The following is a 17294-nucleotide window of genomic DNA, read 5'->3' as shown; positions in this document are numbered from 1 at the left end:
TGGTGCTGCATAGCATTTCAAGGGAGCTAATGCAAGTCAATTGGCAATGGAACTTTCCTGGGGGCAGCCGTTCTGGGTGTATAACTTGGACATTCGAAATCCAATCTTTGCCAGACTTGGAGAGTGGCTGGAGCAGAGCCTGTTGAAGACTCCCTGTGAGTTTGGCATCTCTGACTGACAAGGGGGGTGTTCTATGGTCCCCGGAAGTGACGAACCACAAACCAAATGAACCGCCTTACAGTTCGTCACGGATCATCAGAAATGCACTCCCACAAACCACTGGTTCGTGAACCACAAACCATCCCGGTTCATCACAAACTTTGGTTTGTATTTCGGTTCATGCCCACCTCTAGCTGCCACCACTCAGGGATCTCCTGAGAACATCTAGACTGACCTGCAAAGAAGGTACCCTTCTCACTTAGTACTAAGCCAGTGTATAAATAACAGGGTGGACAGTACTTTATAGCAAACTATGTAGTATCCGTGCAGTTTAGTACACAGAGAAGAGATTAAGAGAAATATCACAAATACTATATTATACTAAATTAAGCCAAAAATGTAATTCAAAAAGGCTTATTATAGAAAAAATGTACACTTGGAGCTCTCTAGAGTTTTTTTTAGAAACTGGCTTGAACTATATTAATTCTACTTTAGTCAATTTAATTATTAAAAAATAGACCGTTTCCCCAGAATGATTCGGGCAGCTTGTGTTAAAATGGAAATACTGGGCTTAAACCATGAGCCTACATGGTGAACTTGTTGAACCCTGGTTCAGTAGGGAAGGAAAAGGTTGCTGCATGCATATGCAACAAGTAACCAGCTAACATTATGAATTAGAAGGTTATATGGGAGCATTTAAAGAATATTTAACTGAGGTATCTTTTCTTTATCTTCTTTAAAAATGCTTGTCAAGAAACCCTGTTAGTTACTGAAATTCAAACAGCAATGCCTTGTGTCAATGGAACTTAGCAGGTAAGCAGGTGATTTTTAGATCATGCTGCTTCTGAATTGAAAAGAAAAAAATCATTATTTAAGAAAATGTAGTAAACATCCTGCGTAATACAATCACTTTGGTGAAAAGGTGTGTATTTTTGTGGGCAACGTTTCAGTGTAAATGAGCCCTGACAGAGGATATCAGATACAAAAATCAAAATGTAAATAGGGATTTCTGACTGTTAACTGAGGGTTAGCTCACACTTTATTGTAGCAGGCTTCCTTAAGTATTTTCCACTGTAAACACGTAAAGGGTGAAGAGAAAGTTTAATGTGGGGGGGATGGGTAGAGAACTCACTGGCAGCAGTGCCCTTAATCATGCATATCCTTAGATGAGGATAGGAACACATTTTGCATATTTATTGCAGAGACACCAGCTCACTCTGACTGCTGCAGGATCTAAAGGCACTTTTCACTTCATCATCTTTGCCAAAAATGTATCACTGTTCTGCAGTAGTTCTTAAAATAGTTCCAAAATAACTTTCTTTTTTCTCTCCAGAAAAAGCACTTCTCAGTGCAAAATCAATGTAGAGACACGGATATTGGAAATATGCAGCATAGAGTAAGTAACGTGCTTTGTTGCTTCTAAATGTAGCGAAGAATGCAGCCTAAAAACCGAACAAGATGTTGTTCTTCCTCTCCGCCCCCGTACTAAACTAGCTCCCTGGTATACAGAGGAGCTACGTCGGAAGAAGCAGGAGCTGAGATGGCTAGAGCGAGTGTGGCGGCGAACTCGTGACGAAGAGGCAAGAGCATCTTATAGGACGTTTATGAAGGCCTATGAGATGGCAGTGAAGGCTACAAAGAAAGAGTTCTATGCAGCCTCCATTGCAGCAGCTAGCTCACGCCCAGCAAAACTGTATGGATGGCACCCAAGTCCGAAACTCCCTTATCAGGAGGGGACCATCAAAATTCAAATTCGGATATTAACTGTGAGGCTTTTGGGAGCTTTTTTGCTGATAAAATCTTGTCTCTCCGCCGTGATCTCCCAGCCACAGTTGATACAGTGTGCGAACTGGAGGCCCCTTGGCCGCCTTCTGGTATGATATTAGACCATTTCAGTCCACTCTCTGGGGATGAGATTGACAGGATCCTGCGAGCAGTTAGGCCTACCACATGCTCCTTGGATCCGTACCCTTCGTGGCTGGTGAAGGCCAGCGTAGATGGGCTATGGGATGCCCTGGAGGCCATTGTCAACATGTCTCTGAGCTCCGGGATCTTCCCGGAAGCGTTGAAGGAAGCTGTGGTTAGGCCTCTCCTGAAAAAACCATCTTTGGACCCTACCGACCCGGTCAGTTACCGCCCAGTTTCGAACCTCCTGTTCCTGGGTAAGGTGATTGAGCGGGCGGTGGTAGAGCAGCTGCAGGTCTTCCTGAATGATTCCTCATCCCTAGATCCTTTCCAGTCGGGCTTCCATCCGGGACATGGGACGGAGACATTGCTGGTCGCCCTGATGGACGATCTCCATAGACAGCTGGATCAAGGCGGGTCGGCGCTGCTGATATTGTTAGATCTATCAGCAGCATTCGACATGGTCAATCATGACCTGTTGGTCCACTGCCTTGCCGATGTGGGGATTCGAGGGACAGCTCTGCAGTGGTTTGTTTCTTTTCTCCACAGTCGGGGACAGAGGGTGGCACTAGGGGAGAAGTTGTCATCCCACCACCCGTTAGTGTGCGGTGTCCCTCAAGGGGCAATACTCTCCCCCCTGCTATTTAACGTATGTATGCGCCCCCTCGCCCAGCTGGTACGGAGTTTCGGACTTGGGTGCCATCAATACGCAGATGACATTCAACTGTATCTGATGATGGACGGCCGGCCTGGCTCTGCCCCAGATGTCCTGGAACGTGCCTTTGGAGCTGTGACTGGATGGTTGAAGCAGAGTTGGCTGAGATTGAATCCCTTGAAGACGGAGGTCCTGCATGTGGGTCTAGGGTCCATGGGTGTGGGACTCCAGCTCCCTGCTCTAGACAGAGCACCACTTACACCGGTGTCGAGAGTGAGGAGCCTGGGGGTGGTCCTGGATGCGTCCTTGTCTATGGAGGCACAGGTCGCAGCGGTTGTTAGATCCTCTTTCTTCTATCTAAGACAGGCTCGACAACTTGTCCCCTACCTATCGACCCATGACCTTACAACAGTGATCCAGGCAACGGTCACCTCCAGATTAGACTACTGCAACTCACTCTACTCAGGGCTTCCCTTAGGCTCGATCCGGAAACTGCAGCTGGTTCAGAATGCATCTGCACGGGTGGTTGCCAGAGCACCAATCATGGCTCATATAACACCTGTCCTCCATCAGCTGCACTGGTTACCGGTTGAGTACCGGGTCCGGTTCAAGGTTTTGGTGTTGACCTATAAAGCCCTATGCGGACTGGGCCCAGCATACCTTCGGGACCGCCTCTCCCCATATGTTCCCCGGAAGTCGCTTCGATCAGCCACTAAGAACTTGCTGATGGTCCCTGGCCCCAGGGAGGTCCGCCTGGCGTCTACCAGAGCCAGGGCCTTCTCAGTTCTGGCTCCAACCTGGTGGAACTCTCTGTCTGAGGAAACTAGGGCCCGTCAGGATTTGTTATCTTTCCGCCGGGTCTGCAAGACGGAGATGTTCCACCAGGCATTTGGTGGGGGCTAGGCTGTCCTCTCGCCGGCCATACCACTGAAGACCTTCCACCACCCATGCAGGACAAAGCTGTATTTTAATATTTTATACCCACCAATTTTAATTGTTTGATATGATGTTTTAATGTTTTTATAATGTTTTTATTGTTTTAAGCTGTTGTTAAACCGCCCTGAGCCCGTCTGACGGGGAGGGCGGTCTAGAAATGTGATTAAATAAATAAATAATGGTCTTCATACAGGCACGCTGTGGGTTGTGTACCTACACAGAACATCTTTCAGAATATTCTAGAGCAGGAGGGTGTAGAGATATTTCTGAGAGCTACTCCCCCTCCCCCCAGACCAGGGTAGTGACCAGGCACAAAACAATGCCTTAGTGGGTAGAGTGGTTGCACAGTGGCAGTAGGTACAAAAATTACAGCATTTTAGAGCAGATCTGCATTGCTTGGGTGAAGAACCCTTTCTTCTGCTATTTTCCCAAAGCAAACCACCACCTTACCCTAAATTGTAATGTGCCCTGCAGAGAGACAGGTTTTCTTGGAAGAGGCAAATAAAAGCTTTGATGCAAAAAGACAAAGTAAATAGCATGTTAGTTTCCTGTTCAAAGCAAAGGTAAAAGTGCATGGAAGAATGTTGGCGCTGTTTTCCCATCCAGAGCAGGGGTGTGTATGAACATCTCCTTTGTACAAAAGAAAGAAGAGAAAAGCTGCTGTGGTAGCTTTTTAAGGGAAGAATAAGAACATGATTTCAGCATTAGCAAAGGGATGGAGAGCTACTACTTTTTGTTTGGACAGTGACTGGTCACTTTCAAGTGACCTTCTGCCCATCCCTGTTTTAGAGTTAAGCTCAAGAGTTTGTTGACTGGCTCTACACACCTGGAGAAGTAGTGCTATAACACACGCCTAAAGGAGTGGAGTCAGGCCTTCCCATTTTGGTCACTTTTGGCTGCTGCAAAAGCAGCAGCATTTAGGAACTTAAGGTGACATTGCTGAAGAAAGTCTAGCTTAATTTCTACTATTGTCTCTCTTTTTCTGTTTTCTCCAGTTTCCCCCCTTTTTTCAGCAGACGTATTTGTGCTTTCCTGCTGTTTCATACACTTTTGATCCAGTGGAACACCTTTTTAAAAGAGCTTGCAGCATGGAGGCAAACTGTCCCCTTCAGATGGCCCTTATCGTAGAATTTTTTCTTTCAGGGGAGGGACATAAAGTTGAAACCTGTGCACATTTACCATGTAAGTCAGACACAACTCCACTCAACTTAGAGGTATGGTTCAGACTTGGATGATATCATATCAGACCTTACAAAATAATTCTAAAATTTTGCCTCCGGTATCTATCATGAAGCACTATGCCCTCAAATTGTGAGAGTGGTGGTAATGGAAAGTGCCATCATGCCTTAGCCAACTTACGGCAGCCCCTGCTGGGGTTTTTAAGCAAAAGGCTAGCAGAGATGGTTTGCCATTGCCTGCCTCTGCATAGTGACCCTCATCTTCTTTGGAGGTCTCTCATCCAATTACTAACCAAGGCTGCCTGTGCTTAGCTTCTAAGATCAGAGGAGATTGAGTTTGCCTGAGGTATCTAGGTTGAGATAAGAGCCAGCACAGAGATGGGGTTTTCGCAGGGCAGTGGTAAATGTCCTCTTCTTGTTACTTCTCCCACCTCTAGGTCGAGCAGCTTGCTAATCTCCCATTATGTGCCTGTACAGAGACTGCAAAGAAGAAACTAACTGTAACTAATGTTCTTAAAGTGGTCTCGTCTGCTGCCGTGCAATTAGACCTCATTTCCCACAACAGGTGTTCAGATCCTGTTGTGGTGGACTAGAGAGCAATTGAGCAGGAAGGGAACATCCAGACATTCACTAGAACACTACTCTTTGAAGTGATTAGCAAATGGTTGAGCTTAGCTGTAGAAGATTTCCATGATCTATGAGGACATAAAATACATAGGATGACTGTCGTTGAATAATACCAATTACAGAAAAGCAATATGTTGTTACATAAGAACATAAGAAGAGCCTTGCTGGATCAGACCAGTGGTCCATCTAATCCAGCACCCTGTCTCACAGAGTGGCCTACCAGTCACTCTGGAGGGCCAATAACAGGGCATAGAGGACAAGGCTCTCCTCTAATATTGCCTCCTGGCATTGGTATGATCATGGCTAGTACCTACTGTATCTGTCTAATCCCCTTTTAAAGTTGCCTGTGCCTATGGATATCCTCTGGCAATGAATTCCACATTTTAATCATTATGTAAAGAATTGTTTCCTTTTTCTGTCCCAAATCTACTGCCTATCAGCTTCATTGGATGCCCTTGAGTTGTAATGTTTTGGAAGAGGGAGAAGAATTTTACTTTCTCTACCCCGTGCATAATTTTATAAACCTCCGTCCGCCCCTTAGTTGTGTCTCTTCTAAACTGAAGCGTTCCTGATCTTTTCATTTTTTTTCCTCATAGGAAAGGTGCTCCAACCCCCTAATCATTACCTCTTTTATACTTCTAGCTCTACAGTGTCCTTTTTGAGATAAAGTGACTGGAACTGCACACAGCGTTCCAAATGAGGCTGTACTATAGCTCTCTGCAGGGTATTATAATATTGGTCTCCTCCCCCCCCCCCCTTTTCAATCCCTTTTGATTTTTTTGCTTTTGCCTTTTTTTTAGTGCTTTTAGTGCTGTGGCACACTGGTTTGATATCTTCATTAAGCTGTCTAGTACAAACCTAAGGTCTCTCTCCCTCTTAGTTTCAGTAAGTTCAGAATTTAGCAAGTTCAAGCATATACTTGAAGCTGGGATTTTTTGTTCAATGTGCCATCAACTTACACTTGCCAACTTTGAACATCATTTGCCACATTGTTGTTGCCCACTCACCCAATTTGTGGAGATCTTCCTGAAGCTTTTCACAGTCTGTTTTGGATTTCACTATCCTGAATATTCTGTCATCTGCAGACATAGCAGCTACACTTTAACCCCCAATTCCAAATAATTTTAAATAAATAGCTCTCCGATGTGGATAATTTTGAGACTTTGCTGCTTAAATCCCTCTATTGCAAGAACTGTCCATTTATTGCTACTTTATGCTACTTGTTGTTTATCCAATTTTTAATCCATAAGTGGACCTTTCCTCTTATTCCATGACTGCTAAGCTTACCCAGAAGTTTTGGTGAGATGCCATGTCAAAGGACTTTCAGAAACCCAAATATATAATGTCTACTGGGTCACCATTATCTACATGTTTTGTTGACATTCGCAAAGAACTCCAAAGAATTGACGAGGCAGAACTCGCCTTTGCAGAAGCCATGTTGATTTTTCCTCAGCAGGCTTTGTTCTTCTATGTGCCTAATAATGTTGCTTTTGATTACAATTTCCACTAATTTGCCTGGGGCAGCCATATTTTCCTAATAGGTTTAGAACTTCTCTCAGTACCGTAATTTGACTCAGTTCTTCAGACTCCTTTCCTGAAAATAATGGCTGTTGGTTGGGTACATCCCCTCGCTTGCCACAGTGAATACAGATGCAAAGAATTAATTTAGCTTCTCTGCCATTTCCCCGTCTTCCTTTAGCAAACCTTTTATTCCTTGCTCATCCAAGGTCCAAACCACTTCTCTGGCTGGTTTTCTGCTCTAGATATATTGAAAGAAAAGTGTATTGTTTGTCTTGATGCTTTTAGTGTTCTGCTCCTCAAATTCTCTTTTCACACGTCTATTAACTTGCTTCTTTTGTCAGATCCTATCCTTCCTTCTGTTCACTTCATGAGGCAGACCCTCCACTTCTTTAAAGAAGCTATTTTGCTTATATATGGCTTTCTTAACTTGGGTCATTAACCAAGCAGGCATTCTTTTAGACTTGGCAGTACCTTTTTCTAACCTAGGAATGCATTCTATCTGGGCTTCAATTGGTGTGGTTTTAAATAGCTTGCAAGTATCCTCTAGGTATTTGACTCTCTTTTGTTTCCCTTTCAGCTTCCTTTTAACTATTCCCCTCATTTTTACAAAGGTTCCTCTTTTGAAATCAAATGTTACTGTTTTGGACTGCAGGGATAACTTCCCATTGACATTTTTTTTCAATTTATATACCGCCCTTCAGGACAACTTAACACCACTCAGAGCAGTTTACAAAATGTGTTGTTATTCCACGAAAACCTGTTAGGTGGATGCAGAACAACTGCAGAAACACATGGATCATGGCTTCCCCAGGGTCCAATCTCCCTGAAACTTGGGGGGGGGGGGTGTCTTTCGTGGACAGTTAGGAATAGGTGCCCTGCAAATTTGGTGGCTCTTGGACCTTGGGGAGCCATTTTATGCCCCCCCCCCAAGGAGGTGCCTCTAGTGACTTCCAATTTTCATTATTCCGTAGCGGGGAATACTATGGGGGCAATCCAGGGGGAAGGGGTTGGCATTTTGCAAAAGAAACCATTTTTTTTCAGTGGACATACGCCTGACTCCCCTAACCCCCCCCCAAGTTTCACGGATAGTAGACTGGGGGGGGGGGGGCATGATCCATGTGTTTCTGCAGTGGGGTTCATTTTCCCCCACTATAGAATAGAGAGTGGCTAGTCAGCCTGCTCATAGGGTCCTAGGTTTTTTTGGGGGGGGTCATTTTGGTTCGGTTGGGTTCTCTAGTGTAGAGATTGTATTTACGAGTGTGCCTGTGGCCATGGCAGCCATGATACATGTGTTTCTGCAGTTGGAGTCAGTTTTTTCCCAAAATAGAAAAAATGGAATGTCTGGGTGCAACTTCTTTGGATGGCCATAAAAGGCCCCCTGAAGCCAAATCTTCATTAATCTTGGGGGGTCTTTAGAGGACAGTGTAAATCTATTTTTGTAGATTTCTTTTGCAAAATGTGAAGGGAGGTCTTTAGAGGATGGTAAGGACTAGGTTCCCTGCAAATTGGGTGAATTTTGCTTGCAAAATGCCACCTTAGGTCCAGGTTTATGCCCCCAACATAGCTCCCTTGGTTAGTTCCCCTAGTCTTCCCCATCCTACTATATGAAAGGCAAACTGTATTCCTGACAACTCACCACCTACACTGGTGCACCTCCAGAGGGCTTTGCTGTGGAGTGAAGCCCAGACAAGGCAGCCTATCCCTCCAGAAAGTGTACTGCGGCAGGAAGCCCAGGCTAGGATCAGGTGCAGAGCAGGCGGCAATGCCCATCCCCCCTTCACCCAGCCTGGATCAGGAGTGGAGCAGGTGGAAAAGCCCACCCCACTCTACCTGACGGGGATCAGGAAGGGAACAGGTGACAATGCTCACCCCTCTTCACCCAGCTGGGATCAAGTGCAGAGCAGGTGGCAGTACCCCCCCCCCCCCCGCCTTCACCTAGTTGGGATCAGGAGCATGAGAGTAGTTTGGGAGATGAATGGAGCCAATTACAATTTGCTAGAAAGAAGGCAGTGTGCTACGACTTAAATGCCTCCTCCCTCACCAATTACTTATGAGTTAACAGGATCCCGAGGGGGTTACACATATTCAAACCACCTGGGATGTTTCAGGATTCGGAGGAATTTAAAAGTAAATGGGCGGCAGTTCTGAATAAATGTTCGACAGACCTAATGATTCTCTTAATAGAACAAACTAAAGTGGAGGCTGAAAATGTTAGAAAGGAAATAGAGGCCCTAGAGGAATCTATTAAGGGGCATTCTGTATTAACTAATTTTGATACGAAATTAGAGGAAGTGAAAACATTCATAGCAGAATTTGAAAAGAAAACAAAAGAGACCAAAATCAAAATCTTCCATCGTGATGCAAGAGATCATATGACTGGCAGAGTCTATTCATGGTGGGGAGAACAAAATAACAATAAAAATCATAAGTTTCCTGGTCAGACCCCATAGAGATCCCCTCCAAACTGGATACTTCCGAAGGGGATGAGACTGACACTTCAATAGAAGAAGGCTCCTATAGAGCCAGTAGAGGAAATCATACTACTGGAAATAAACGGGGCAATTTTTTACGGGGAGGCATAATGAGGAGATGCAGGAAGACGTAGTAGTAAACTTATCCTCCTGCCCGATAACACCCCTTGAGCTACGGATACTGAATCAGGGGTTGGGCTTTGTCCCGACCTCCTGCTGCAATCCCTTCCAAACTCGCTTAGTGGCAATGCCCACCCCTCTTCACCCAGCTGGGATCAAGTGCAGAGCGGGTGGCAGTACCCGCCCCCCGCCTTCACCCAGCTGGAATCAGGAGCAGAGCAGGTTGCAATTCCCTCCCCCCTGCCTTTGCCCAGCGGGGATCAGACGCAGAGCAGGAAGCAATGCTTGCTCCCCCCTTCACCCAGCTGGTATCAGGAGCGAAGCAGGTGGCAATGCCCCACTCCCTCTTCAGCCCGTTGGAATCAGGCACAGAGCAGGTGGCAATGCCCACCCTCCCTTCATGCGACCTGGATCAGGCATGGAGCAGGTGGCAATGCCCACCCTCTGCTTTCACCCAACTGGGATCAGAAGTGGAGCACGTGGCAATTCCTGTCCCCCACCTTCACCTGGTGGAGATCAAGCAATGCCCTGTCCCCCTCTTCACCTGGCTGGGATCAGGAGCGGATCGGGCAGCAATGCCCACCCCCCTTCACCCGGCTGGAATCAGACACGGAGCAGGAGGCAATGCCCTCCTGCCTGCCCTCCCCTTTCTAGAGCCCCTTATATTTTTTACCACAGGCTTTGTTGCTAGTAGGGAGTAATGGAGATTGGAGGTGGATGAGGCACCTTATTTGGAGAGCTTTAAAAGCGCCTCCCCAAAGTTCATTCTTCATGAGACTTGGGGAGTCTTGAGACAACAGTCAGAGATATGTCTCCTGAAAATTTTGATTGTGTAAAATGCCACTGCCATCCCCTTGGATAGCTCCAAGTTTTCCCCATAGGAAATAATGGAGATAGGAGGTGGATAGGGGCACCTTCTTTGAGGGGGCATAACATGGCCCCCTGAAGTTCATGAAAGTTGGATGGTCATGAGAGAACAGTTAGGAGTAGGTCCTCAGCAAATTTGGTATTATTCAGTAAAAAAATGCCCCCAGGCCCCCGGATAGATGGGAATGGTGTTTCTCATTGGAAAGAATGGCCGAAGCTTACAGATTAATACCAAAGTGGCTTTGGAAATGCAAAGCCAAAGTGAGAAACTGATTTGAGATTCGGGTTTTCCAAAATTTTTCCCCACTTCAATAATACCGAATCTTTTTCCTGTGCACACCCCTAGTGGCCACTGCTCCCAACTCATGCAACAGCATGTACATCTCTCACTAGGTCATGAGCTCCACTTAGATCTAAGTCCAAAATCACTACCCTTCTGGCTGGCTCTGTGATCAACTGTTCCAGTGCACAGTCATTTATAATGTTTAGGAATCTCATTTCTACAATATGATTTGAGTACATGTTTACTCAGTCAATGTGAGGATAGTCGAAGTCACCCAGTAACATTATTTGGTTTATTCACCTCCCTTATTTCCTTGTCCATCTCAAGATCCGCCTCAAGGTTTTGTTCAAGTGAGTGATAGTACACCCCCACTTTTAAGTAACCCCTAGGGCCCAGTATTTCCACTCATATTGCTTCTGTTGAGTTAATTCCCCGAATATTTTCTAACCTATTTGATTCTGTGCCCTCTTTGATATACAATGCAGCACTTCTGACACTCCTCTTCCTGTCCTGCCTATAGAAGTTTATACTCAGGGATGCCCTTATCCCATTGATTTTTTCCCATTCTACCATGTTTCTGAGACACCCACTATATCTAAATTTCATTTTGCACCAAGCTGTCCTCCTCCCCCTTAACTCAGAGGCTACTAGCATTGGCATATAGAAACCTATAATGCATTTCCTTCTCCAAAACCCTGCACCTCCCTCAGACCCCTTGTCTCCTCATATGGCCTTCCTTAGCCATCCTACTCTCACTCCCAAGGTCTATTGTGCTTCTGCCAACATTACCCTGTTCACACATGTCAGTCCCTTTGGACTGACATGTCCTGAACCAGAGACTCCCCAGCTCCTGTTGGCTTCCCCCTGCTGGGGTTAATTTAAAAGCTACTTTGCCACATTTTGTTATTAAATACGTGCAGTTTAACACCCTGTGAAACCCTGTGAAACCAATATTATTGGGAGGAGAAGTCATGTGTGGTACAAAATGGATTTGATAGTTTCCCACACATTCCTTACCAATGGTTTTTCTGCTCCAAATTTTCCACGGCTTAAAAATTATTTCTCTATACAAATTCACAGTTTGGAAAATTACTATTTGTATGGCACAGTAAATATATGCCTCAAAATGAAGTTCTCCAGCTCTTAAATAATTCTCTAATTTGAAAAATACTCCAGTGTAAAGGCTAGTAGGCCAGGACACAAATATCATCCTTTTAAAACTGATATGCTTTAACTCCATCCTTTTAGTTTTGTTGTCCAGAATATCCATAAGGCTGAATTTATATTCTGTTGCATAGAGCTCTTCCATAATCAGACAGAGCATAACATACAGCCCATTTTCAGGCATATGAAGTGGTGGTAATGGTAATGTAAGAAGCATCCTTTATATGTGGATAGCTTGATCTTGCCAGTGGATGTTGACAGTCTTCTTGGAGTTATGAGATCCACCACTGGTGCTGTTGCTCCATGTCTGTCCTGGTTTTTTAAATCATGTTGGGAAAAGGCTATGGAGCTTTGGGTTAAAATAAAATAACACCTCATTGAATGAGGGGATTTTACTCAGACTTCTGAAGTTATTGCATCTTGACTTAAAAACAACTTTAATTAGCTAAAGATGAAGTGTCTCATTATAGGCAGTCTTCTAATCTGCCATTTCTGGGGGAAAGTGATAGAGCATGTGGAGGTAGAGCAACTCCATGCCTTTCTGGATGACCCATCAGCCCTTGATCTATTGTTAGGTCTGTGGCAGCCTTTGACACAATTGACCATGGCACTCAGGACTGGCTATGAGATGGAGGTGGTTCTGGTGGCTTTAGTTGATGAAGTCTGTCTGAATGTAGACAAAGGGTGTGTTTATATTACTCGGTTCTGCAGTCACTCCATGGGCTACCCATCAGTTACTCGGCTCAATTCAGGGTTTTGTCTATCACTTACAAAACCCTCCATGACATTGACCCCTTATATCTGTAGGACTGCCTCTCTTCTTATGCACCATCGTGGCAGCTTTGGTTATCTGGACAGGGCCTTCTGCAGATACCACCCTGCAACTGAGCAAAATAAGTTGCTGCCTGTCGCATGCATTCTCTGTGGCAGATCCCATCTTGTGGAATTACCTGCCTGAAGAGTTCAGGAGAGTTCCCACTCTCCTGGCTTTCTGCAAACTCAGGAGGGCTTTCTACCCAGATTAGAGGGCTGTGTCATAAGAAGTAGCTCAGAGGGATGCCTTGGTAGGGACAGGGACTACCCAATACACTATTGGGTACTTTCTGCTGATGTAGATGTGTTCGTAGTAGGGAGTTTCCATGTTGCCAAACATACCATATAAATTAGTGATACTCTGATTCAGAAAGATTTCATCCCTGTGCTCAGCTTTATGCTTGTTATCAAATGTTCTGCTACATACCCTATTCTGTTTTTTAATGTCCTATCTGTCCACTACTGTACTTTGCTCAGTGAATGTCCTAGCTATTGATTATATTTCACTTACAGTGTGTAATTCACCTTGGATCTCAGTGAGAAAGGCAGGCTATAAATAAATAACAACAACAAGAAGATGACAGCTACAGTGGCCGCCAGTTTTCTTCCTAGTTAAGTTCAGGATGCTAGAAACCATATTTTTAAAGAACCATTGTTCCCCATATGTCCCTTCTGTTCTGATTTTGGTCCTTTTGCTGGCACTTTATAGTTGTTCCCCTGCTTAACGTTCCCTGGTTGGCATCTACCAGAGCCCAGTCCTTTTCTGTAGGGGCTTCCTCCTTGTAGAACAGGCTCAGTGAGGAGGCCACAATTCTTAAGCATTATAGGAGGCTCTATAAGACTAATTTTATTTGACAGAGCTTTTAATACAATCTGAACTGCATCCATTTGTGTGCAGGGGCAGGGGATTGAAATGAGTTTTATAGTATTATGGGTGGTTTTAATTTAGAATTATAAGCTACCTTGAGCCATGTGAAAGACGAGTATAAATATTTTAATAAATTAAGATCCCTATTTATGTGATATTAATTAAAGTTATTCACAACATGAATAAGTATATTTTAAAAATTTGAATATTATAAGAACAGCATTTTAAGGAGAAATCAATACAGATTAAAAACTAAGTGTAACAGACTTTTTTTTTTCTTTAGAAGATGGTAAACTGCAGGCAATTTAATTATGATGATGAAAATCCCTTGGCTCAAGACAGCCATCAGCAAATGTACCCAACTTACAAGCAGATGAATTGCAAAGACTGGAGCAATAAGAAGCATCAAAATCCAGAAAGTGGAAGAGTTTACATCAATCCCCGGGAACATTATGTGTGATTAACGTAACAACTTACAATCTAATCACTGTTGTATACCATGTTGATTTCCATTTATTTTAGGTTCAGTAAATATTTTTACTTGCCTATTTTTTTCTTTTTGAAACAAATTGAAGATAGGAATAGTGGCAAAGATCAAAAATGTTGATACCAGAGTTTTTTGATACTTGACAACTGTGTAAGTGTGTTGGCCACAGTCATCTATTTAAACCCACAGGATTCTGAATACGTGTTAATTTATTCATTTGTAGTTCAAATATACAAATGAGTTTAGAATCCCTAGCCATTGTTCTGAATTCTTTCTTTTCTAAACATAGAGAATTAACAATCACATGTAATTGCTTCTGAAAATTGAGGCCCTGTATCATTCTCCTGCTCATAAGACAGCATCTTTGAATCCACCCTAATGTCTACAACTAAAAAATATCATTGTTTTGTATACTACAAGGGAGGGAAGGCAATTTCCACTACCCCCCTCCTCAGCTGCAGATCTTCACATTACAGTGCTATTCATGAAGACCACCTACCCCCCAGGAACATAATTGGGCTGAAATGAGAGGTAGAGGTGGGATAGTGTGTCACAGATCTCATCGGTTCTATTGTGTGTAAGTCTTCTGTATACCTGCTTAACTTGGAAGTAGTGCATGATGTTGCATCATGCATTTTGTAGCAGTTGATGTTACTGACAGAGAGAACAAAGCAAAATATATGCTGCTGATTTTACCAGCAGCCTTACATACTTGTTTTCAATAACTGTTTTGTTTCTTTTTACCAAATGCTGACATATAGTCTACTTAATGAAGTGGCAATATGTGTCCCCTCGTTGATTAGCATTTGCTCAAGATAATTGGTAGAATAACCATTCATGCACAATGGCAACAGCGTCACTTAATGGAACATTGCTTTCAGGTTTAACTTTGATATAAATGCTCTTTTACTTAAACCTTGTTTTCTTAGTCATTTGCTTAGATGTGCCAGAAATACCAGCTTGACTGCTGAAAAAAGAGTGTGGCTTTATGCTACAAGAAAAAGAATAAAATCAACATACAGTACCAAAAATAATGGACAGCTGTAATATATATTTTTGTTTTTACTCTGTTCTGTGGATGAGGCTGGGAAACAATTTAATGGGCAGTTCAGTGGGATAAACAGTGCAATCCTATGGAGAGTTACTCCAGTCTAAGGCCATTGACTTCAATGGGCTTAGACTGGAGTAACTCTGCATAGGATTGCACTGTATTTTCCATACAGTGTACTTTTCATTAATTCCTTTGGCCCAATTATGTGTAATCTTCTAGTCATAAAGATCTCCTATATCGAGCCTTTACACATGCCCTGCAAGATGCATCAAACATTTGCTTTTTCTTCCGGAGTGCAGCTTACCGTAACCTATTGTGCCTCTTAATTTTTAGACCTGCAAACATAAATGGAGAGTTCCATCATGCTGCCAATAACAGGGGAAGGGTAGTGGTTGGAGAAATGTGGATTGTTCTACCAGCCTACATTCCATTTGATTTCCTGCCTTAATGAGTGGCACTGTGTTAAATGTTTCATGTGGGTTATAGAAATGTAAATAGGTCTTAGGAAAGAGTATTTATCAAGTATATTTCTCAAGGTAAGTAGAAGAATAGATTGCAAGAAACAGAAATGCAAATTATGAACTAATATTTAGCTTTTATGTAAAGTGGGTAGATACATTAATAACCAGCTGTATAAAGCAGAATGGGATTTTGGTGATAGATGTAGCTTGCTTTACTTGTACATTTGCTTAATGTGTTTGTAAGTATGAGTGTACAGCTTGTACAAATAGGTGGGTTTTTAGAATAAGGGAGATAATCTGGAGCAGAATAAAAAGTATCAAAAATAATTTGATATCTATATTTTAAAATGCAGTTGTTAAATGGCTAGTGTTACATTGAAATGTAAGTTCATATTTTGTAGCTTGGGTGTGTAATATTGGTTCTAAATAAACAAAAAATAAAGAATGTAGCTTTTTTATTTTAATTTTGTCATGTTCAAAACTGAAAACATTGTATGGAAGATTACAGTTTTACTTCAACTATTGTGTATGTGTGTAAGCAGGAGGATTCATTTTGTCTTATTGTGCTGTAAGCAAAACTAACAATAGTTCAGGTTCCTGGCAGGAAATTGGAAGATGTCCCAAAATGAATCCTTTTCAGGCATGTCCTCCTTTCCCTCCCTGTCTGTAATAGCAAGCAGTAATGTTTAGGAGCTGTTTTGAGTCTGTGTAACACTATTCAGGTCAGGAATGGTGAGCTGCTGTTCCCATAGTTTGTGTCCTGGATGCTGACAAGCATACTTGCAGCAGCATCTCGGGCCTGACATAAGCCCTTTTTGCACTTACAGTTTAAACCGCCATTTATGAGCATTTGCCACAATCACAATGGCTTCGGCATGGCACCCCCATGTTCCACACTGTCCAAGGCAGTTTAGATTTGGTGTCTTGTATTTCATTTTAGATGGGCTTTGAAGCCTCAGTGCAGTTTCGGGTTTTTGGGGCTTTGCACTTCCCGTCACACTTTTAAAAAAACCTTTGAGCATGCGTAGTAATGTTGCAACCCATCCCCCCTCGTATTTGCTGATTGGGCTGTCCTGTGCCCACTGGAGAGACGATTGGTGGTGGAGTTCTGGGGGAAAACGTACTTTTCGTGCTTGTTCCACTCTCATTTATTTTTTAAAAAGCCAAGGCAGGAAAGGGTTAAAATGCTGCTTTGACCCCCCCCTGCCCCTCCCAGCAGCTTCCCTGCCACTTTGTTTTGCAAACAAAGACACTTGGTGGAGTTTTGGTATTAGCAGAAGACACCAGGAGGGAGGGGAAAGCAGCCATTTAACTCATTCCTGGCTTTGGGGGGGGGGGGAGTGTGCGCATACCTTCAAGGGAGGATGGGGAAAGCAGCCATTTAACCCTTTCCCGGCTTTTAAAGCCAGCAGGGAATAAGCAGCAACATTAGGAATAGTTCCTGGCTTTGGAAGAAAAAAAAAAGTGTGTGTGCATACCCGGGAGGAAGGAAGTCAATGGAGAAGCAGCCTTATGATCCTTATCTCGCTTTACTGATAAAAATGGTGAAAAGGGATTTCAGAGAGCTGAGGAGGGTGGGAGTGGTTAATTCCGCACAGACCAATCAGCTCCCAGGACAAAGGGAGGGGGGAGAAGAGAAGCAGAAGGGGAGTATAGAGTTTGCACTGACATTAATCGGGACAGATGTGACTTGGCAGTGGCTTCAAAATAAAATTGCGGTGTGTCCGC

General features: G+C 43.6%; 1 protein-coding gene across 2 annotated transcripts in view; it reads left to right on the top strand.

The window, feature by feature from the left end:
- NECTIN3 (nectin cell adhesion molecule 3) overlaps positions 1 to 15969 on the top strand; it is a 109142-nt gene extending 93173 nt beyond the window's left edge. Inside the window, exons 8-9 of one of the 2 annotated variants that reach the window (XM_054973527.1) lie at positions 1493 to 1555; positions 13851 to 15969. In XM_054973527.1, coding sequence (XP_054829502.1) covers positions 1493 to 1555; positions 13851 to 14027 — 240 coding nt within the window. In that variant the 3' untranslated portion in view covers positions 14028 to 15969. The remainder of the gene's footprint in view (positions 1 to 1492; positions 1556 to 13850) is intronic. The other variant, XM_054973528.1, reaches the window with a different exon arrangement.
- The last annotated feature ends 1325 nt before the right edge of the window (positions 15970 to 17294 follow it).

Source organism: Eublepharis macularius, chromosome 3 (genome assembly GCF_028583425.1).
Source record: "Eublepharis macularius isolate TG4126 chromosome 3, MPM_Emac_v1.0, whole genome shotgun sequence".
In the NCBI taxonomy this organism is placed as follows: Eukaryota; Metazoa; Chordata; class Lepidosauria; order Squamata; family Eublepharidae; genus Eublepharis; species Eublepharis macularius.
Note: the sequence above shows the minus strand (reverse complement) of the source record. Positions and strands in the feature narration are given on the sequence as shown.